Source organism: Ipomoea triloba, chromosome 9, assembly GCF_003576645.1.
Source record: "Ipomoea triloba cultivar NCNSP0323 chromosome 9, ASM357664v1".
In the NCBI taxonomy this organism is placed as follows: Eukaryota; Viridiplantae; Streptophyta; class Magnoliopsida; order Solanales; family Convolvulaceae; genus Ipomoea; species Ipomoea triloba.
This window is the reverse complement of record NC_044924.1, coordinates 8,330,577-8,354,205: the sequence shown is the minus strand read 5'-3', so window position 1 is coordinate 8,354,205 and position 23,629 is coordinate 8,330,577. Positions and strand designations below refer to the sequence as shown.

The window sequence follows — 23,629 nt, the reverse complement described above, 5'->3', positions numbered from 1 at the left end:
AAAAGAAGATCCGATCACCCCCACCCCAAACCCCCTTTTCCTAAAGTGAAAGTGATCCACTGATCCAAATTCCGGCCAGTTTAGCAATCACATTTCTTTTCTTTTTTTCCCAATGTTTTATTTTATTAATTATTTTTTATTTTTCATTCTTCATGATGCATAAGTAAATATATATATATTTTTGTTAATATGTTCTTTAAAAAAAAATTCCCATCCAAAATTTCCAAAGACATTATAAAATAAAAATCTATGTTCGTTGCCAAGTACAATATAATCCTACAAATATAATGTATAACTAAAATCAGAAAATACAAAATGCCATCCAATTCAAACCGAAAAGAATATAATGGTGATGATGAGATGAGTCATATAATGGACCAACCAAACAAAGTGTTTAGAAATTACATGTGGATGGTATCCAAAAATCTGTACAAACCAAACCAAACCAAGACTCAACACTCACAGATCGATCAACAAGCTAGCTAGCTAGCTAGCACTGCACACACTTTCATTTCATGCACGTTCGTACTCCATTATATTCCTAATAATCTTCTTCAATTCTCATCTTTTTCATCAAGCTAGCTAGCTAAGGCAAAATAGGGTACCCAGTGAGTGGTAAAAATGAGAAAAGGGTCACCCTACATGCATAGCATATTAATTATTTATTATTAATATATTAATAGAAATAGAAATAGAAATAGAAATAAGAAAGGAAGCTACCCGGCCTAGAAGAAGGAACGCTTGACAGGAGCTCTGCCCACAGCTCTCATGAGGTTGGCTATCTCAAGAACTCTTGCCACTTTTGTTCCCCTCGTTGCCTCAGCCGATGCCCTTCTTTCTTCTGCTTTTCTTCGGGCTTTTGCTATGTCGTTTTGCATCTTTTCTAATGCTTTCGCTCTCTTCTCCTCCAACTTCCTCTGTAACGTAACGCAACATATATATTCACCTTTTATTTCTTTCCACAGATAATCTTACCCAAATTAAAACTTATTCCTTTTCACTAATTAATTAAGAGTAATTCTTTCATTTTCACCGGTACAAATTTAGGTACGTAAGTGAAAACTACAGAATTCAACATTAAAAAATAAAGGTGTAATGAAATGTATAGATCACTAAGGGGACAGCTAGCAAAGTAGCAAAGCAAGAAGAATTGACATAAAGACTATTTTGGGTTATCATTATCCTTAGCTTACCAATTCTATCCATTCACTTGATAAAGCTAATTTAACACGTGTACGTCTATATTGTGGCGACTCCATCAATACTCATGAATCATGTCGTTTTTGAAAAATAATCAACAAATTAATTAAAGTGATTGATTGATTATATGTATATTAATCAGACAACTTGAATTGGTACAATTATTACCTTAATTAACTGTACTGTTTCAAATTTTTACTGTTGTTGACAAAATAATTGAACCAAGAAATTCAAACTCGATCTTAGGTTCTTCAATCATTGCCACAGTACACACGAGTAGCTAGATACTGTACGTACTATACGAATTGAAGAGTACGTGCATGCAGTAACTAATTAATTACCCGTAATTATATATTAATTATCCCATGCATAGTACTACGTACCTCAACTTTCTTCATCCAAGAACTAGCTTTCTGAACTTCTTCACTCTCCCACCCATTAATGATCGCATCTTCCCGCTTAAACCTGTTATTGATCTTCGCAATTTTCGCAGTTTGCCACGCGCTAATCTTCGTCTCAACCTCCTCTTTCTTCACCCTCTGCACCGTCACTTCGCCGCCGCTCACACTGGAAGCCCCACCGGCGGCTCCGGCGCGTCGAGGCGACGACGCCATGGCTTCGTTATCCGGCACAATCGCTAGCGGGTTGGTTTCTTGTTCGGGGGGTTCTTCCTCCCCAATCCGTCCTAGATTATTGGGGCCGTCATGTTCGGGGCCATTAACGTTGTTGGGATTGAAAGAGGATCCGGCGAGGACCAGCGCGTTAAACTCACGGCTCATGCTGCTGAAATTCTCCGACGGCGCGCCTTCCGTGCTGGCGACGGAGAGGGACGAGGAGGAGCGGAGGCGGGCGGCGCGGGTGTTCTCCGGCGGCTGGGGTACTGGGGGCGGGGTCAGAGCGTGGATGTCACGAATATCTTCTTCGCGATCGTCGTCTTCTTCATGGTAGCTTGTGCTTGCTAGGGCTAGTTGCAGTTGATCATTCATATTGGAGGGGGGGGATTTGTTTTTTTGTTTGGGGTGGGGGAGTTAATTAGTGTGTGGAAAGTGGTGGGGAAAGAGAGAGGAAAGAGGGTGGAGCATAATCTTGATTATTGGTTGTAATCAAAGGGGATTGTCAAGTGATAGGAGCCACACATACATGCAACGTATACTATAATAATAATGGTGATTGATTTGATCTCAATTGCTTTCTCTGCTGGGAAATTCAAGAATGTTAGCTACCTTCAATTGATATGATGACTCCAAAACTTTACTCCTCAGCTCCTACCTACGACTGTAGTAACTTTGTCGTACTCGAATACATATGTTATCACCCCAAATATAACAATCTAACTAATCCCCATCTTGTCAACCATTTCAAATATTTGGTAATTTTATGGCTGTCAAGTCATACCTATGTGATCGATATTGTGACTGTATTGTAGCCTATTAAGACTTTGTCTTGTGTTTTTAGTTATTATTTACCACCTAAGAATCAACTGAACTTGTACTATTCATCTGACAAATTCAATTTAATTATTAAGGGTGTGTTTGGTTCGCATATAAGAATTGGAAGGTATCAAATACTTGGTAAATGTAATGAGTTTTGGTGAGAGTATTTTGCATGTTTGGTAGAAGGGTGGAATGAGAATGACTATTAATAGTTGGAGAAGCAATTGAGGAGGAAGGGATGAAACCCTTAGTTTATTAGGGAATAGGTTTTGCAATTATGGGGTAATCAAAATTCATAATAGTGTTCTAAAAACCTGCCAACCAAATAATAATAATGATTTTGATACCCATTCCTAATAGCTAAACTTGTCAACTAAACACACTCTAAATACTTGACGAGTGAGCAAATGTCATGGTAACATATGATATTGTATGTACTTAATTAGAAATGGTATTTATTTTACGATTAATTGTACGTACCAAAAGAAAAAATCATAGATGTTACGTCCTTTTGATGAATGACAAGAAATTAATGAATGCGCCAAACGAAAGCATGTCTTGTAAGTAGCCAAGTTTTTTGCCCCGCGAAGGGGGGAAAGGGAAATCCATATATAAGTTTGAAATAGATATATGATGTTATGGATGATAGAGTATTGGAATTCAATTCTGATTTGTCAAAGTTTTTAGTATATTCTAGAATGGCCCCTATTTTTTTAATTTTTATTTTATGTTTTTATTCAAATCATATACACAAGTTTGTATTGAATCTATTTCCCCCCTTTTAACTAGAGTACTGTACTGTACTACTATTTAATTCACTTTAAATGCTTTTGGTTGGTAAGGTAGATGACCTAGTTCCAATAATTAATAAAGATTTGACCAATTTCTTTTTAGAAATGGGAATAAAGCGAAAGTAAAAATTACATGTATTTAAGATTTTAATTAAGTAAATAAACACTAATCATATCAGCAAAAGACCAAAAAGTAATTGTTGCATCCTAATTAACACTTTTAATCAATTTTTAATTTTACTTATATTAAACAAAAATCGATGAATCATGCATACCATTTCATTGGGATATTAGCAAAATACCAAAAAGTAATGGGTGCATCCAAATGAACAATTCTAATCAACTTTTAATTTTACTTGTGTCTAACGAAAATCGATGAATCATATCTATAATTTAAACAATTTTGAATTATAAATACAACTTTCTTATTGAATTATTTCATTTACAACTTAAAATGATAACCCAATTGAAAATCACATCATCAAAACTTAAAATTGTTAAATAAAATTTGCAAGTAGTAGAGGAATATCATAGGATATGCTTGGTTAACACAGTGTTGGTGGAAAGCAGGTCAACACAAATATGCATCATCAAATCTACTAGGGTTTGATTTGAATATGAAAGAAAGTAAAAGTACCGTTTACGAAATTCACAAGGGAGTGAGGCCTCCAAGAATAAATAAAAAGAAATGAGGCAGGGACTGAATTGCAAATAAGGAAAACACTCACTTTCATAGTTTCATCTGTGTGTTTTGCGAGGAGTGTCGGCCTTGAACGCGTAGTACGTTTCCAGTGGACCCTACACACCTACTAGGGTCTAGGAAGTGCGGTGGGCCCGTTGTAAAGCCACTCACGCGTCTCATGCTAAACAATGGGACGGGGAACGTGGCGAGCCCCCATTGGCTGGTCAAAACACGAGGGCCCCACTTTCGACTTCACCCATGCAGGTTGACCCAGTAACCGTCGGATGGAGGACACGTGTGCGCGTCACCATCTCGGAAGAATTAGGTCGCCAATACGCCCACGTCTCACGTGACAATCAGTATTAGTATTATTATTGTTATTATTAATTTTTTTTAGGGGAATTGTTATTATTAATTATGAAGCGCCAATAACTTACAAATTACTTGTGTAATGACGTTGACATAAAGTACTAAGAAAAGAAGTACCCTACTAAATACTAATCACTTCTATTTTAATATAGTACGGGGATATAATAGTAATTCTATATTAATTATATTATCGATATTTAATTTTGATATATTCAATTTTATACGTACCTGAAAAATGATGATAATGTTAGGTGAAATATTTGACATATTAAATTAAATATCTAATAGTTTTGAAAAAAAAAATCAAAATTAGAAAGTTAATGGTTAGGTTGGAAATGACCACTATAATGATCTTGTTTATGGTATCATTGATTGCTAAATTTACTAATTTTTGTGATTTAGAGATAATTGCTAAATTTTGCTCATTTTTTAATACATACACACTTCAACTTTCTGATTTTATCTATTACTATTTATTAATTAAACCAATTACTTTTTATTTGTTTATTTTCTTTGATTTACTATTCGTTAATTAAACCAATTACTTTTTATTTATTTATTTTCTTTGATTTTTAAATAATTCTTAAATATGAGTTTGTACGCAAATATTAAACTAACCATTACAACAACCCAAAAAAAAATTGTAAATAATTGATTTAAGTTTTGTTAATTGAATTAAACAATTTTTTTTTTTGGTAAGTTCACGGGGTCTTAAAATGAGACAATTGAATTAAACAAATTGAATTATGTTTCGTTAATTGAATTAAACAAATTTATTAAAATGAGACAAATGGGTATTATGTTATAAATTGAGAAAGTACTCCTACAGTATAGCTCAAGTAATTAATTAATTAAAAAAAAGAGTTAGTAGATATGTTTCTTCTTCTTCTTTTTTTTTTTAGATCACAATCAAATTATGATGCACACGGAGTAAACTATGCTCATGTGTAATAAATCATAAATCACATAATAAAGGTAAATCATATTACGAAAACTTTGTGCAACAAGCACAACTGATATGAATTTATTTATAAAAAAAATTAACTTGTAACCTTTTGATATAAAAATCATGCTTAATTCACAATTGACAATTATCTGATTCCTACTGTGGATTGCAATTCCAGAAATGCAGAAAGTAGTTAGGGGAGAACATTAATTTTTATGTTTTGTTGTATATGGAATATAATATTAGGTGTATTGATGTAAATGGAAGTGGGATAATGTAAGAGTGGAAAATGACATATGTCCACTAATATTTATTTTTTGAAATCACAAGAAATTAGATGACAGGTGTTTGCTATGTTATGGGAACAAAGGGTTGTGAAAGTGATCTATATTATGTAGTGATGATATGATGATAGGTATTTTATAACATATAATATTGTAGCTATAGCTTGTTTTGGGTGATCTACACGAGGGACTTTGCTTCTTATAATTATTTTACATTATATTATATTATTTTATATTAGTTATTGGCCACCTTCATTATTTGACGAAGTTAATTTGTTGGCATCATTATATTTATTTATTTATTTATTTTCCTTGTCCATCTTTTTCCTTTTATTTATTTATTTCTTTTATTATTATTATTATTATTATTATTATTATTCTTATTATTATTATGTAATAATTAGTGTGATAAAGCTAGAAAGTGAGGGAAATAGTGAGCCAAAACAATAAGTTTAGTTATTGTTTCCATTATTTGTATTCTTGATATACATTGATCTGTCCCAAACATGAATTTGTATAATCATGGTTTGTGACATTATTACATAGAATATATATCTATGTATGCTCACCATTCTTATATTACCAAAATAACGATAATTATGGACTTATGGTTTGTGAAATATAATAACCACAATTGTTTCTGTTTGACATTCAATTTTGTTTTTATTATTTTATTTTTTTGAATAAGCATACATATATGAATAAACACACACACACATATATATATATATATGGAAGTTCAATCACAACCAAATTAGTGGATGGTAATTTGCTGCATATGTAACAATAAACTTTTTTTTTTTTTTTTGGGTGAAGGTATGCAACAATAAACTTAATTGTATTTTTTAAAAACCAATTTAATGGGTCTAGATGGGTTAGTGAGCGTGATTACACGATTCAATCGATATAGGAGGGGGTTTATTTAACATTTTTATCAAGTTTTTTTTTTTTTTTTAAAAGTAAAGAAAAAAGGGTTTCAAAAAGTTTGGCAAATTATATTGTTGACCATGATTTACTTTGCAGTGTAGACTATGAAAAAATATTCATTTTTATATAATTAATGAACTTTTAGTACTTAAATAATATACCTTCAAAATATAAATTTTTAGTGTATTACAAATGTAACTTAAAAATGATTGAAAATGTTAAGGGTTGGGGGTTTTGTTTTTTTCAGCTATTATACAGTAGACCATATATGGTCCACACAGTGTTATGTGGACCATGATTCAATGCGATTGTCAAATGAAACTGTAGTAGAGTTAAAATGATACTTTATTATTGCTAAAATGAAACTAAAAATAGAGTTCATGTAATAATGTATATTGTGCTGTCAAATGAAACTGTTGTATAATTAAAATGATGTTTTAATGTTGATATAATGAAACTAGTGTGCGTGTGGAATGAAACTAAAAATATAACTCTCATACAGTCATACTATAACATATATTTTCAAATGAACATGAAGTGTAATTAAAATTATATTTCAGTATTACTATAATTAAACTAATGTGTGAAAAATGAAACTAAAAAAATATAGCTCATGCAATAACATATGCTGTCAAATAAAATTGTAGTACAATGAAAAAAATACTGTAATATTGCTATAATGAAATTAGTATGCGTAAAAAATGAAACTAATAAACAGAACAATATAATAATATCATTAAATGAAAGAAGTGTAATTAAAATGATATAATATCATTTTACTTTATGGTCCATGCTGCTACATGGACCCTGGTTTAGAGTAAAATTTGCCTTGTTTGTTTGTGTAGTGTCTGATGATATGATATTGATTATCAAGCATGCCTCGGAATTTCCAGTCTTCCTAAACCCATACTCATTATTTAATTCTTGTCTTAGTATGAGCACAAGTTTATTAATTGTGGGAGTTGTTATCATGTTTGATAAAATGAAAGTTAAAGCCAATTATTATTGCATGTACATTGTGTGTACCATAAATAAAAAGTAAACTTTTAATATAATAAGAGTATATTATTTTTGTACATAAAGTATATTATTTTACTGAAAGTACATTATTTTATATATAATATCAAATAATGTACCTTCAATAAAAAGATAATAAACTTTAGTATAATAAAAATGTACTTTATGTTCATGGTCCACACAGCTATGTGGACCATGGTTCATATAATAATTTGCCAGTTAAAAGGCGCAAATTATATGGTGGACCATGGTCCACAATGCATTATGGACCGTGGTCATGGTTGATACTGCAGTTGTGTTGAACGAATAATGCAGTTGTGTTGAAAAGATACTGTGGTTGTGTTGAAAAGATACTGCGGTTGTGTTGAAAGGAAACTGCAGTTACGCGGAACAGAGGTCGTTCGTCCATTCAACACAATTGCAGTATCCATTCAATACAACTGTAGTATCCGTTCAACACAACTGCAGTATCAGTTCAACACAACTGCATGGATGAAATGGCCTCTGTTCCGCGCAACTGCAGTTTCTTTTCAACACAACTACAGTATCCGTTCAACACAACTGCAGTATCAGTTCAACACAACTGCAATATCAACCATGACCACGGTCCACAGTATAACAACTGGTTAAAAGGTGGGTGACATGTTTGATTGAGTTGCCAATGACTTAATTGGGCTACATTTCTAGTTGGGCTTCACCGAAATTGGACTTCTCAAAACTATTGGGACAAATGAATAAAATTACTTTGGGCTAATTGATTTATGTTCTTAAATTAATTTAATCATATTTTGAATAAGATAGTTGATATGAAGTGATGTCAAATGAAACTATCAAGGATAAAATAAGGCAAAGGTATTAGTGCATGGAACAAAGAAGCTCCTTTTAAGTGTGTGGCCCAAGCTAAGGCCACCCACAAAATAATATTAATACTATATACTTGTATTGATGTGATAAATAAAGAAAATGTTAGAACGAATAGAACATGTTTTCTTTATCAAAATTACAAATAAAAATTGTTGTAATATAAAGTTAGTACTAAGGGTGCGTTTGGTTCGCACATGGGAATCGAAATCGGAATGGGTATTAAATACTTAGTAAGGATAATGGGTTTTGGTGAAAGTATTTATAGTTGGGGAAGAAAGGAGGAAGGGAAATTAAACCCTTATTTAATAAGGGTATGGGTTTTCTCATTAATGGGGTATTCAAAACTCATAATAGCATTGTCAAAACCTATCAATCAAACACTAACAATCACTTTGATACCCATACCTTATGCCTAAACCCACCAACCAAACACACCCTAAGTTAAGATTGGGGTTACAGGTTCGAAACTCAAGCTCAACATTTGTTCACATGTACAGTTCAACTAGTCACAGGAGTAAAGTTTGAGAGCAAAGATTAGGAATCGAGTCTCAACAGCTTCAATGAGGGGGTAACCTTCACTCAGTTGAGTTACCATAATTTACATACTTTCAGATGTTTAATCGGCTGGGGCCATTGAAATTAGTATTCTATCTCCTTGTACCAATTAGTACATGTATGAGTGTCCGTAAATGTTGGGCAAATTATATCATGAATTAGGGTGTACCTTACATTGCAGATACCTGCAATTAACAATATATGTGTATAGGTATTATGTTATGTTATCAAATTATGTGCATTCAATTTATTTACACATACAAAAATTGTTAATTATAATTACAAAATGTGTTAACTACAAACATATAATTTTTGGACCAGATTCATAATATAATATGAATCATGGTCCATGATATAATAATTGTATATATTACGTTAATTAATGTGTTGACCAACCGCAAAATATCTTGTGGTCCACTCGCTAATTACCACTGATTATTCCATGTCAAATGTTATAAATTGAATATCCATTTTATTTTTATTTAATTAAAAAAAATCATGGAATTGATCAATATTCGAGAATCCAATTAGCGGAGCTTTTTCAAACCTGTGCTCAGACCAAATCAATCATCTAGAGCACACATACTTCATAGAATTCCCTTGTTTAATTAATTTCTTTAGGAATTAATTATGAAATTTTATTTGACTTAATGACAACCCAAAAAAAAAAGATCAGAAGAAAATTATTAGTTGTCATGTTCATCTAGAATGCATGTTGTCAGCACTATCGATCTACGTATGACTTCTCTAATCTACTAATTGATTGGAGTTAATTACATCTTATGTTTTGTACGTACTATGATTGTGCAAAGCACAGCACACAATTAGCAGCCCACCTTATCGGAACCTATTAAATTCCATTATACTTTGTTCTATTTTCTTCATTAATTGGTCGGCAAATTGCATAGGCCATGAACTGGCTAAGGCAATGGACGACGCTCAAGCCGGTGCATTGATTTGGGGAACGGAGCCCCCAGCCTGTATCGATGTTTTATCATTTAGTATTATCTCTTTTGCTGGTTTTAAAAAAAAAAAAAAACACACACACACACAATTATGCCTATTGAGTTAATTCCATTTTTTGTTCTAGATTTATAGATGCCAGACCATTTAAGTCATTTTTTATCAGAACAATGGAATTAGGATGCATCTTTTTTTTTTTTGTATGGTGCGGCTAGGGGTGCTTGCCTTTGTGGTTCTACACGTATTATTTCTTTACATTTAATTCCTTCTTCGTCTTACCCATTGAAATAATCATCATATGGTGCTATGTTTTGAGTTAACGACATTTTGCACTACCTTTAATTTGTTTATACTTAAACTGTTGATTGTATCAAAGTCAATTATATTGAATATTTAAATATGTTAAAGAACAAAAACTTATATAAGATCGTCTCACATATCATCATGAATCACTCATGTTAAAGAGACAAAAACTAAGGAAGATAGCATGACTAAAAATATATATATTTTTCCTTACTTTAGAATGGATAAGTGGTTATAGAATGGATAAGTTGTTGCGTTAAAAAAAAAAAAAAGAATGGATAAGTTGTTATAAAATAATTCACGTTGTCCCAACAACTTCATATTTTTGTAAGAAAAAAAAGCAGCTGTTATCATGGTCTTGTTAGTTGGTACTTGTAAGACTGCAATGGAAAAACGAACCGCCGGCTTTGACTATCCATCAGCCGACCGAATGAGATTTTTGGTGCATCCGGATTATCTTATAGGATTGTGCCAAACCCTTAAATACAAGGGTCACACTTGTGTGAGACCGTCTCACGGATCCTTATTGGTGAGACGGGACGGGTCGGGTCGAAGCAACATCCAAATGTCATACTTAATGTGCAAATCTCACACTTATATGCTCAAATATAACACTAATTAAAAATACAATTTTTGTTACTTATAAGAGAAAAAGTAATACATTTTTCATAATAAGTAATGTTGACAAGTGCCTCTCAGGGTAAATATAATACTTTTGAGGAAAAATGTAATACTTTTAAATCGAAATGTTAAAGTATGTATTTTCCCTTAAAAGTATTACATTTACCCAAATAAGTAACAAACATTTTATTCCTGATTAGTATTACATTTGAGCATATAAGTGTTACATTTGCATCTTGACCCGACCCGACCCGTCTCATGGTGAGACAGTCTCACACAAATTTTTGCCTAAATACAAATACTAATCCAAAAAATGACCGAGTAAGTGTAATATGATTCTTGTATAAAAAAGTCATGAGTTTAATTTTTTTTTATCAGATATTTTCTAATACAATTCAATATCTTATCGAATATAATGAATCTGTCGTATTGATTGTCTTCATTAAAAAATTAAAAATAAAAAAAGAAGAAAGAATATAACTACGCATAGAATAATCAATGACGAATCAATACAATAGAAATTAAAATATGAAATAAAAAATGAAAATATACTTAATGCAATTCATTATATAAATAAATAACACATAGGCAGAGATAAAGCTTCAATCATTATATTGTGTAAGAAAGAGAGAATGAAGGTGACAAAATCATAATCACATGTTTAATTTCTACGTTAGTTTATTTGAATATGGAATTTAGGTAGGAATTGATGAACATTTTTGTCTTGCGAAACGTGTTAAATGTTGATTTTCTATTTGTTTAATTTCTACGTTAGTTTATTTGAATAAGGAGGCTAATTTCCCCTTGGATTTGAACAAGTTCAAATTTCATCCCTTGCTTCTATTGTTATACTAATCAATGAATTTTCCATATAATAATAATAATAATAATAATAATAATAATAATAATACGATTTAATTATGCTCACCTCTGAATGCATTTTAAAACTGGGAGTTAAATATGTCCATATCCATATTATTTATTATACTCACCTGGAAAAAGAATGTTAAGTGACAAAAATTCAAGGAGTTAATATGTCAAATTATATATTGTTTTAGACTTTTAGCCCAATGTGTGTTTCTTGAGTAATAGATGTGTCTATTTGACTATTCTATCAACTTTTTATATTTATTAAATACTAGTAAAGTGGATGACATTAGCTTAAGTTCATCAAATAAGAAGATGTCACAAATTATTTAGTTTTTTTTTTTTTTTTAAAATTTGCAATCACTATCTGAAAATATATATTTTATAAATTCCGCTCGTGTGTACTAGTTTACAAACACATAGAAAAGGATAAATCGCATTAAGAAGAGCATGTGTAACAGACTCAATCGAGAGAATGTTATAATAAGAGTCAAACTTGTGATGTTCATGTACTAGAGTTATAATTCATCCATTTGACCATGCATCCATTTCGGGACATTATAAAATCATTTTTGGCAGGGAAAGCACAACTCAAATTAATATTTGTACAAAACTTTTATATTATTTATAAATAAAATGTTATAATCTTTTATATTATTTATAAGTTACTTGCAAATTAACTTGCACTACTACAAAAAAGCACATAAAACACTCACATTTAGCTACCGTTCTAGTTAGAACGGTAGTGTATTCTTAAAAAAAAAACGCGCGGTGGCAGTTTCGTAAATAAATGAAACACATTTAGCTACTGTTGTAGAAAGAAACGGTAGCGAATGAAGAAGAGATAAAACGCTGACAACATTTCGCTACCGTTCCTAAAGGAAACGGTAGCGGAATAGGTATTAAAAAAAATAAAAAAGAAAATAGAAAATTAGAAAAATTAATTTCGCTACCGTTTCTTGACTAAACGGTAGGGAAATGTAATTATATAAAAAATAAATAAAAAAAAATTGAAAACAAAATCGCAGATCAGATCTGTGAACCGAAGGATCTCATCATCTCGAAGGAACCGCAGCCATCTCCGAAAACAAAATCGCACCGCAGAAGAAACCGCAGCCACCGCCACCGCCACCGCCTCTACGGCCACCGCCCCCGCATTCCACCTTCGTAGCCACCGCCGTCCTTCAGGAGCAATGGGCAAAATACTTCTTCTCTCAGTGCGTGTAACTTTTGTATTATACTTTTATTAATAAAGCTATTATGTTTTAATTTGAAGATAGTATTGTGTTTTGATTATATATATTATTGTGTTAAAGTGGATGTGATGATATCAAGTATTATGCTTTGATCATATATTGTGTTAAAGTGTAATGATTTAAAGTATTGTGTTAGTATAAAGTTTGATAATAGTTTAATTTTGTGATGATGTTAGTATTGATGTTAGTTTGAAAGTATTTTGTTAGTATTGATGTTAGTTTAAAAGTATTGTGTTAGTATTGACGTTAGTTTGAAAGCATTGTGTTAGTATTGATGTTAATTAGTTTGAAAGCATTGTGTTAGTATTGATGTTAGTTAGTTTGAAAGTATTGCGTAAAACTGTACTGTTTGATATGGATTTAAGCAGTAACAGGTACAAGAATTAAAAAAATTAGGGGTATTAATTTTAAAAAATAAAATATTAAAAAAAAATTATATTTCGCTACCGCCGTTCCTAGCTAGGAACGGTAGCGAAATATAATTTTATATATATATATATAATTGATATTTCGCTACCGTTCTAGCGAAATATCACTAATTAAAAAAAAAATCATCCGCTATCGTTCCTAGCTAGGAACGGTAGCGGATGAGTAGACTTTTCGCTACCGTTCCACAACGGTAGCGAAAAGTCAAGGACAATCAGTGACTGTCTCATCCGCTACTGTTGTACAACAGTAGCGAAATGTCATTTACAATAGTAGCGAAAAGGTGATTTTGTACTAGTGTTGTTATACTATGAATTATAAAGATAAAATAATTTAAAATGATATATATAATTTAGAGAAATTTTACATTATCATACTTCATACAATCCTATAGGTGTAGTGAATTATATGGGGTACTATTAACATCAGTACCTACACTATCGATGTAATTCTTTACACCTATTTGTTTGTACCAAATACAAAAACGACACCAACATCGGTTAACTCATTAAAAATTTCTATATATAAAATTGAAAATTTAAGGGAACAGGTTAAATATACCTTCAAGTATATATCAAAATGCAATTAGACTCTTAAACTATTAATAAATCTCTGATTCAAATTTTAAATTTGTACAATTAACACATTTGACCTATAATATATAGCATGTTATCCTCAAGTCACTTGCCACACAAATGTCACGTAAGATACAAATGTCACTAGACCATTAAAAAGTATTACATGAATGCACAAGATGTGATCTCACAATCTTACCTAAGCAAGTGGTCTCACTGGAACCCTACTCTCTCTCTCTCTCTCTCTCTCTCTCTCTCTCTATATATATATATATATATATATATATATATATATATATATATGAGATGCCACATCTAATTTCATGCAAGCAAAATTACCTCGATACCTTTTAGTAACATATTAAATATGTTAATTGCACAATTTAAACTAGTTTAATGGTTAAATTGAATTCTTTTTAGTTAATTGATCTATCTAATTATCTATTTGACTTTCTGATCTCAAATTTTAATTATACAGATAACAAGTCCTCCAAATTTTGACATGTTCAATATCTTCTAGATTGTACATATACATACATATAATATGAATTGATAGAAGTGGTTCATGTTTTTGACCTTCATTAGACTTTGGCCTGGTAGAAAGGAATGCAAAGGATATTCCCCAATAAATTGCAAAGAATCTAGAATTCATAACCTTTTAATTTCAACGTACCCAAGACTTCTCATTTCTCATTTCTCATCTCAAAAGTAATATATATATATAAGAAATTTCTATTTTTAACTTTTTAAAGGTTGACAGATATACTAAAGATATTACAACCTGATATTATAAATTTATATATAATTTTAATTATGAAATTCTAAATTCTATCCGTATTGGGTTTGTTATAAGAATAAGCAACATTATAGTTTATATTCATATTTACTTGACAATTATAGTATTAGCTAGCCATTTTTTTTTTAGTATTATTGACTCCGTTACAATATAGTATCTGTTCAGACATACTTTCTTAACTTATTGAGGCACAAAGCTATGCTGCTTAACGACAAGGTCTTTGACAATTAGCTAGCTATTTGATAAGAATAACTTTAACTTTTTTTTAGTGATGAGGGAAATCGACAACCATTACTTAACGATATGCATTGGGCAAGTCTCACAAATCGTATAGGAGAAGTAAAATACCGCTGCATTATATCGATTCTGTGCGACATGTTCAAAGATCTTGTATGATGAATTCGATTGAGAAAATGTTAACAAAAATATAACTCGTGATCTTTGATTAATAATATATAACCTTAGATTTATAGATTATAGAAGGGAGTGTACATCATTCCTTTTAGTTTTTGTTTTTGAAATTAAATATTTTTTTTAAACAAAAGAACAGAAAAACAAGCTCCCCTAGAATACAGCGTATTTGACTGCTTCATTATACGGGGTCTTGTCTTTTGCTTCTAGAAGACTAGAAATGGAGCCAATCGAGCCACCTCGGACAGAGCTAGATCAGTGTCTGAAGATTATATTTTATTCAGAAAAAAAGGGGAAAATCCCAAGAAACTCATAAACATAATATTGATGAAATGCATAAACTAACAGTGGAGAAACTCTATTCATGCATGCACTCTCATAATTCTAATTATATTCATCACTTTTACATTCATCATTATAAGAATCTCTTTTTAGATCTTAAAAGTAAATTTATGTATGTATTTTAACTAATATTTGATAAACCTGTGGATTACTTAATAAAATTTATTTGCAAGTATCTAAAAACAACCCTCCATCTTTTGTTGGGAGTTATTCGAATGAACTTTTTTTAAAATATATTTTGCTATAAGCAGCCTATAAGTTATATTTATATATTTTATGTTAATTTGTATCAATTACTTTTTAAATTTTATTTTAGATTTTGACTTCCATTATTTGAAATACATCAGAAGAAACAAAGAAAATAAACTATGTAAATATGAATTTAATTGCTCTTATAGCGTCAACCATGAGTAAAGATTAAAGCCACTTAAGACCAAGCGGCACTTGGTCATCAAGAATAGCAAGTATTGATTTCTCTATAAATATGCATCGAATTCAAACCTATTTTATCAAGTTTGAGATAGATTTCAATAAGAGAAAGTGAAGGTTTTTCTTATTGTTCATGTAAATGATATTTTGAATTGTCACACAGTAAAATCATTTTTGAAATTTTACTCTTTTAAATCGTTTGTGTTAGCAAAAGTTCCAGAAACTTACAACCACTATTCTATAGTCTGTATTAAGTAAATTTCACCCTGTGATTTTAAACGGCAACCGATTACAATGAAATAAACTAATTAGGTTGTTTATAACTGATGGACTTACAGGGCGTTTGGTTGGGAGGAAGGAATTAGGGTGGAAAAGAATTGTAATTCTGTGGAATTACAATTCAATGAATAAAGTAGGAATTGGAATTACAGTGTTTGGTATTCAGAAATAGGAGTACAGGGAATTGAAAGGTAAAAAGTGACAAAATGACTAAAATGCCCTTATAGTGTGGTAGATGTTGTAGTAATAGTAGTAGTAGTAATAATAATAATATAATAATAATAATAATAATAATTCTTTCAAAAATTAATAATAATAATAGTAAGTATAATAATAATTCATTCAAAATAATAATAATAATAATTCTTTCAAAATAATAATAATAATAATAATAATTATTATTATTATTATTTCAAATTTATAAATAAATTAAAAAAAAAAAGACAAAGGGTATGGGAGGAGGGGCAAAATTGTCTTTACACCAATAAATTGCCCCTCCTCTCCACTGAATTGCAATTCATGGGGGTACCCCATGAATTGCAATTCATCATTTGGAGGGAATTGCAATTCTGCGGAATTGCAATTCCCTCCAACCAAACACTGTAGTTTGAGAATTCATTGAATTGCAATTCCTGCCAAACTACATCCAACCAAACAGGCCATTAAATCAAGAAAAGTTTAACTATAGTAGTCAAGTGAATAATATCGGATAAAACAGCATGACACCAATGATGCAATAAAGTTTTTATTTAAATAATAATCCGTATATTTTAAATTTTTTACCACTTCACAATAAAAATGGCATTTTTAAAAGACAGAGAGATAGATAGAATCAATGATGTCTGAGGGGGGAATAATGTGTTGGCAAATTGTACCGGTTCAGGAAACTGAGGAAAAACGACAAAAATTCCAAAACCAGAGTCAAGAAAGACAGTTGTGGAGAAACGGAGTTAGGAGGGAAGCCTCCAAGGAAGGGGGGTTTGACCCTCTCTTTCCTCTCCACCTTTTTTTTTCAACTTTTTCCATGAGTTCACGCTAATTTCCTCTTTCTAAAACCCCATTAAATCCTCTCTTCCACCCTAACTCCCTTGGATTTGTCAATATTTCCCTCTGCATTCTCATACCTTTTTTCCATGAATCTCACTTTCATTTTCGTTTTCTTTGGCAAAAGTTACAGCTTTCTTTGATTTCTCCACCCCCCACCAATTTGGTTTCCCAGGAGATCTGAGGTTTAGACTAAAAATCCCTTTTTGCTTGCTCCATTTCTGTGTTTTTCTTTGACAAAGATCAGATTTTGGGTTGACTGGGGTTTTTAGAGTTTTATCCTTTCTAGTTAAAGATCCAAGAAGGTTGACAGAAAGATTGAAGCTTTTCTTGTGCCATTGGTCAGGGCTAAATCTGAGGTTTTGATTGATCTTAGTCCGTGTTTTACTGATAATTTGAGGAAAAGATTGAATTTTGAAGCACTTTGGATTAATGGGTAATTGTTGTGCTGTGCCGCAAACTTCTGATGAGAGGAGTACCAGAAACAAGCCAAACCCATTTTCTGAGTATAGTACACATGGGAATGGTGAATACAAGTCCTATGTGTTGGACAGCCCAACAGGGCATGATATTGAGGCCACATATAAGCTAGGGCGTGAGCTTGGGCGTGGCGAATTTGGGGTTACCCATTTGTGTACTGACAAATCGACCGGGGGTCAATTCGCCTGCAAATCGATTTCGAAGAAGAAGTTAAGAACCAGAGTGGATGTTGAGGATGTGAGGAGAGAGGTTCAGATCATGAGGCATTTGCCTAAGCATCCCAACATTGTGACCTTGAAGGATACCTATGAGGATGATCATGCTGTCCACTTAGTGATGGAGTTGTGTGAGGGCGGTGAGTTGTTCGATAGGATTGTTTCGAGGGGGCATTACACTGAGAGGGCAGCTGCCGTTGTGACTCGCACCATTGTTGAAGTTATTCAGGTGAAATTGCTGCCTTTCTTGATATTGGATTCTGCTTTAATTTCTCCGTTTTGCTCTAGAAATTATGTTTGATATAATTGTTTAAGTTATTCATGTGAACTATTGTCTTTCTTGATATTGGCTTGTTTTGCTCTAGAAATTATATTTGATATAATTGTTGAAGCTATTCATGTGAAGTGTAGTCTTTGGTGATTGGATTCTGCTTTCCTGTTTTGATATAGAAATAATATTTGATGTTCTAAGTTTGGTTCTGCTAATTGGATATTACTTTTCTGTTCTGGTATAGAGCGTTAGAGCATGTAGATTTAGGTAGCATAAACTATAAATGTTCATATTAGAAAAGTCTGTCTTCTGATATTCTATTCCACATCACGCCTAACATTTACCCGGGGAACCAGTCTTATGTACCAACTTGTTTTAGGTAGTTTATTTATGGTCCACTCGGGAAATTAGACATGTGGCATTGTTTGTGTTCTTACTTTCCTCTAATTAGCATAACATGTCTCTCCAGAGGACTGTCCTTTTTGAATATTTTAATTTCCTATAGTTACCTAATTTTTTGAAGGGGTTCATCTTACAAATAGCCTTCATCTTATAGATCAATTTTTGTTTTTCATATTGTTTCAGATTTGCCATAAACATGGAGTCATGCACCGTGATCTCAAACCGGAGAACTTCTTGTTCGCAAACAAGAAGGAAACTGCTGCACTAAAGGCCATTGATTTTGGACTTTCGGTGATCTTTAAGCCTGGTAATGCGTCTTGTAGTCCCAATTCTAGTGCTTATACTTCAACTTACATGTACCAATCTTGTGCTGATTTTTAGGCGAGAAATTTAATGAGATAGTTGGAAGTCCATACTACATGGCTCCCGAGGTTCTGAAAAGAAATTATGGTCAAGAAGTGGATGTCTGGAGCGCGGGCGTCATTCTCTACATCTTACTATGCGGTGTTCCACCGTTTTGGGCAGGTAAGGATCATCCACTTCCTTGTTTTTCATTACTTGCTTTAATAATAACGTAAAAGGGGCACACATTTATCTCAATTTATTGCTGATTCCTGGCCAATGATGAACATTATTTGTCTTGCAGAAACGGAACAAGGAGTTGCTCAAGCAATCATCAAGTCAGTTGTGGATTTCAAAAAGGACCCTTGGCCTAGGGTTTCTAACAGTGCAAAAGATCTTGTGAAGAAGATGCTCAACCCCGACCCCGTCAAGAGGCTCACCGCTCAGGAAGTGTTAGGTAATGCTCAAACCGAAAGAGGAAATACCCGAGGGAATTTTATTTTATTTTTCTCAGCTAATTGCTTGTTTCGACTGCGTTTAATTAAGTTCTAAACAAAGAAATCTCGGGACATCTTATGCTTGCAGCTCATCCTTGGTTGCAAAATGCACAGACGGCTCCTAATGTTTCTCTGGGCGAATCAGTCATAGCAAGGCTTAAGCAATTCTCAATGATGAACAAGCTGAAGAAAAGAGCTCTAACCGTACTTTTCTTGACCATTCATTTAAGTGATGTAAATACTGTTTCCTCTTTTAACTTTCTGAATTGCTTCTAAACTCATAGGTTATAGCGGAGCATTTATCTGTGGAGGAAGTGGCTGGAATCAAGGAAGTGTTCCAACTAATGGATACAAACAACAAGGGGAAGATTGACATTAACGAGTTGAGAGTCGGGTTGCAAAAACTTGGCTATCAGGTCACCGAAACTGATCTTCAAGTGCTTATGGAAGCAGTAAGTATCTTTAAGAACCTTATAGCTTGTACTTAAATTGAACCTCAATGGGAGATTGGGAGATAGGTTCCTACAAAATATTATCAATTGATCATAACTATTAAACTATATATATATAGCATTTGTTGCTTTTCCATATCACGTCAAAGTGCTGAAACATTTCTTATAGGGCGACGTTGATAACGATGGGTATTTGGACTGTGGGGAGTTTGTGGCAATTTCTGTCCACCTAAGGAAAATGGGTACTGAAGACCACTTGAAGAAAGCATTCGAATTTTTTGACAAGAACCGGACCGGTTATATAGAGATTGAGGAGCTACGCGATGCCTTGGCAGACGAGATTGATCCAAACAGTGAAGAAATCATTGACGCTATTATGCAAGACGTGGATACAGATAAGGTCAGTTTTTTGGTTTTTCCATCAGATATATCTTAAACTAATAAACTCTGCACTCTCTCATTCCCTATTTCCCTTAGACCATTTTTTGGCATAGTTTCGTGAAGTGCCAGCCAAGCAATCATCACGACAAATGGTTAAATTCGTCTTTCACTTTTCTTTCAGGATGGACGCATAAGCTACGAGGAGTTCGATGCAATGATGAAGGCGGGCACGGACTGGAGAAAGGCATCACGACAGTATTCACGAGAGCGGTATAACAGTCTCAGCTTGAAACTGATGAAGGATGGATCTTTAAAGTTTAACAGTTAAGGTAGTAGATAGCTTGACAAGTATAACCATATCTTTAGCCAAAGAAATTTAAAACAAAATTCTTTTCTTTGTGTTTTCTTCATTTCTTCTCCGCTCGCTCGTCGGGGTGTTTTGTGCTTTATATTGTTTGTGCAATGGTGTGTGTGATATATGGGGATGAAAGATATGAGGTCCCTGTCTCCCTGATGTTTGTTGTTTGCCTTCTTCTCTTGGAGGGTGAGGAGATTGTCATCTGCTATGCTGTAAATATTATATGAAGTTTTTGTTGTTTAACATATTGTTGGTTCTATCCTATATCCAATGAAGTTGTTGTTTAATATTCCGTATTATTTAATTCATTTAACAACATTTTTATTTTTATTTTTTATTCATTGATTACATATAAATTGATAACTTTATTCTTAAGAGGCAAAATCTGTTGCCTAAGGGTCTCATATCTCGACTCGACAAGATGGTGGAGGGGTAAATTACATTATGGAACCGCTACCTGGTGCCACAAGAAGCCCACAAATTTTTTAAAATCCTACTTGATGCTCTTCTACTCCTGGGGCCCGTAAAAAATTTGGGAAAAAAAAAATCACCAATAATGGTGCTCTTAACTGAAATGGTATGAAGCAACTTCTAGTAAAAACAATTAAATTGAATAGAGACAATCTCAATCAAGTTGATCAGATTATTCATTTCATAACCATAATATTACAAGTTCGACTCTCAAAAGAACTGACCTATTGGCCTTCTTGATTTGAGTTGATCAGTTATAAACAAACTAGATTAGTTTACTTTCTTTTGATCATTTACAGATTTTTTTTTTTTTTTTTTTTGAAAATCAACCAAACCAACTATATTAATTCATCGCAATATCAGTTCGAGCAAAACAAGAAATAAACCACGGGATACAATCAAAATACTCAGCATCGCCCACCCTCGCGTCATCTAAAGATTGCCGCGCGATAATATGAGCTAACATATTTGCCTCCCGGTGTACAAAATTTAAAACAACAAATTGTAAATGATCTAGAAGGACCCGAATGTCATGAATAATTAAACCGAAAGGTGCCTTGTTCGATCCTTTAGCAACCGCAGTTGTAACCAATTCGGCATTAGTCTCTACAATCACCTTGCTCCACCCCTTCTTCTTTACCCAACTTAGAACCTCCCTCACCCCCACGGTCTCCGCTTCACGAACCGAGTAAAACCCCCCAACTACCCTCCAACCCATCCCATACACCTCACCACCCTCACCCCGTACCACCTAACCAAAACCCATCCTTTGATTTGCACAATCCAAAGCAACATCCACGTTAATTTTGTAGAAACCATGCATAGGATGTTGCCACCTCACTTGATGCAAACCCCTTGTTGGCAGGCTAGAAGAAATTCCATGCACTTTCACCCAATCATTATAATATAGCAAAGCTGACACCACCATAGACTTAGGGTCCATACATTGATTATTAAAAACCATCTGATTTCTATTCTGCCACAAGCCCCAACACACAATCACAATTTTGATAATCATCTCCTTGGGTAAAACATCCCATACCTCCCTTATCCATGTGTCAAAACTCTCCACATATTCCATTCGCCAATCCCTATTTAATTCATTCCAGCAGGCATGAACAAAAGTGCAGTTTACAAACAAATGAACAACCGATTCAGGCTCCAATCCACACATAGGACACAAAGGATCGCAAGCAACCTGTTTCATAGCCAAAACATCTTTAGTAGCCAATCTGTTGGTACACAATGCCCAGAAAAAACACTTTATTTTAGGGGGTAAATCCCAATTCCACATGTGAACCCAACTCTCAACCTCACCTCTCCACTCCCCAGTAATCATCCTATATGCACTTTTAACAGAATACTCACCCGATAAATCCTCCCCCCAAAACCAAGAATCCCCAACCGGTGTAAGAGAAGTGGGCAGATTCAGAATGAGCTTAGCATCCCTAGCATTAAAAATATCTCTAACCAACTCCCTATCCCAACAAAAAGAATTTGGAACAAAGAGAGACTCTACACACGGATTACCCAAATAGCCCGGTCGAGGAGTAGAAACATAAGGAACCTTTGGATCCGGGAGCCACGGATCACCCCAAACCCGAACCGAAACTCCCTCCCCTACCCTCACCCTAGCACCCTCCCGAATCAAGCTTTGAGACTCCCTTATGCTAGTCCACACATATGACGGACTCGACCCCAAACCCGCCTCCAAAAAAGAGCATTGAGGAAAATAGCGAGCTTTAAATACTCTAGTGACTAAAGCATTTGGGTTCGTGAAAAACTTCCACCCTTGTTTACCCAACATCGCTAAGTTCATTTCCCTTACCCGCCTAAACCCCATACCCCAAACTGTTTCGGTTTGCATAAATCACTCCAAGCACTCCACCGAATTCCCCGGCTCCCACTAGTCTCACACCCCCACCAAAACGAGTTCATTAAACGCTCTATTTCCACACAAAGGGTTTTGGGTAGAAGAAACACATTCATTGCATAATTTGGGATGCTTTGTAAAACAGTTTTCAATAACACTTCCCTTCCGGCTCTAGATAAAAACCGATTACCCCAGTGCATAATTCTAGCTCTCACTTTATCACGAATAAAGCCCAAAACCTCCCGTTTCCTACGCCCCACCAGCCCCGGTAAGCCCAGATATCTCCCATGACCCAGCTGCTCATGAACTCCCAAAACTTCACAAACAGCCTCCTTATCCTCCCTACTCACATCCCGCCCAAAAACGATAGAGGTTTTATCAAAATTCACTAGCTGACCACTAGCCACCCCATACTCCCTCAAGATCTCTCTAATACCGCCTGCCTCCAAATTATTTGCCCGAAAAAAGAACAAACAATCATCTGCAAAAAAGAGGTGAGTAATAGGA

The 23,629-nt window shown here is 33.4% G+C and overlaps 3 protein-coding genes across 8 annotated transcripts in view; 1 reads left to right on the top strand and 2 right to left on the bottom strand.

Moving 5' to 3' along the window:
- Positions 1-220: 220 nt before the first annotated feature.
- On the bottom strand, positions 221-2,328 carry LOC116029245 (remorin 4.1). Of its 6 annotated transcripts, none has more exons than XM_031271151.1 (3): positions 1,584-2,328; positions 721-917; positions 221-638 (listed from the first exon to the last, which is right to left on the bottom strand). In XM_031271151.1, the coding sequence occupies exons 1-2, from the start codon at positions 2,184-2,186 to the stop codon at positions 726-728; spliced, it is 795 nt and encodes a 264-aa protein (XP_031127011.1). In that variant the 5' UTR covers positions 2,187-2,328; the 3' UTR covers positions 221-638; positions 721-725. The 6 variants fall into 6 exon arrangements, with proteins under 6 accessions (XP_031127011.1, XP_031127013.1, XP_031127016.1 ...); XM_031271153.1 differs by having other exon boundaries at positions 221-586; XM_031271156.1 differs by having other exon boundaries at positions 221-582.
- A 14,943-nt stretch (positions 2,329-17,271) lies between these two features.
- Positions 17,272-21,070, top strand: LOC116029448 (calcium-dependent protein kinase 32-like). The gene is made up of 8 exons (XM_031271460.1): positions 17,272-18,304; positions 18,932-19,055; positions 19,130-19,273; positions 19,395-19,547; positions 19,676-19,791; positions 19,872-20,039; positions 20,209-20,439; positions 20,602-21,070. The coding sequence occupies exons 1-8, from the start codon at positions 17,813-17,815 to the stop codon at positions 20,746-20,748; spliced, it is 1,575 nt and encodes a 524-aa protein (XP_031127320.1). The 5' UTR covers positions 17,272-17,812; the 3' UTR covers positions 20,749-21,070.
- Positions 21,071-21,592: 522 nt separating this feature from the next.
- The window catches only part of LOC116029515, a 3,322-nt gene continuing 1,285 nt past the window's right edge, over positions 21,593-23,629 (bottom strand). The window contains exons 2-3 of the mRNA XM_031271566.1: positions 22,091-22,447; positions 21,593-22,000 (exon numbers count right to left, since the gene is read on the bottom strand). Coding sequence (XP_031127426.1) covers positions 21,593-22,000; positions 22,091-22,447 — 765 coding nt within the window. The remainder of the gene's footprint in view (positions 22,001-22,090; positions 22,448-23,629) is intronic.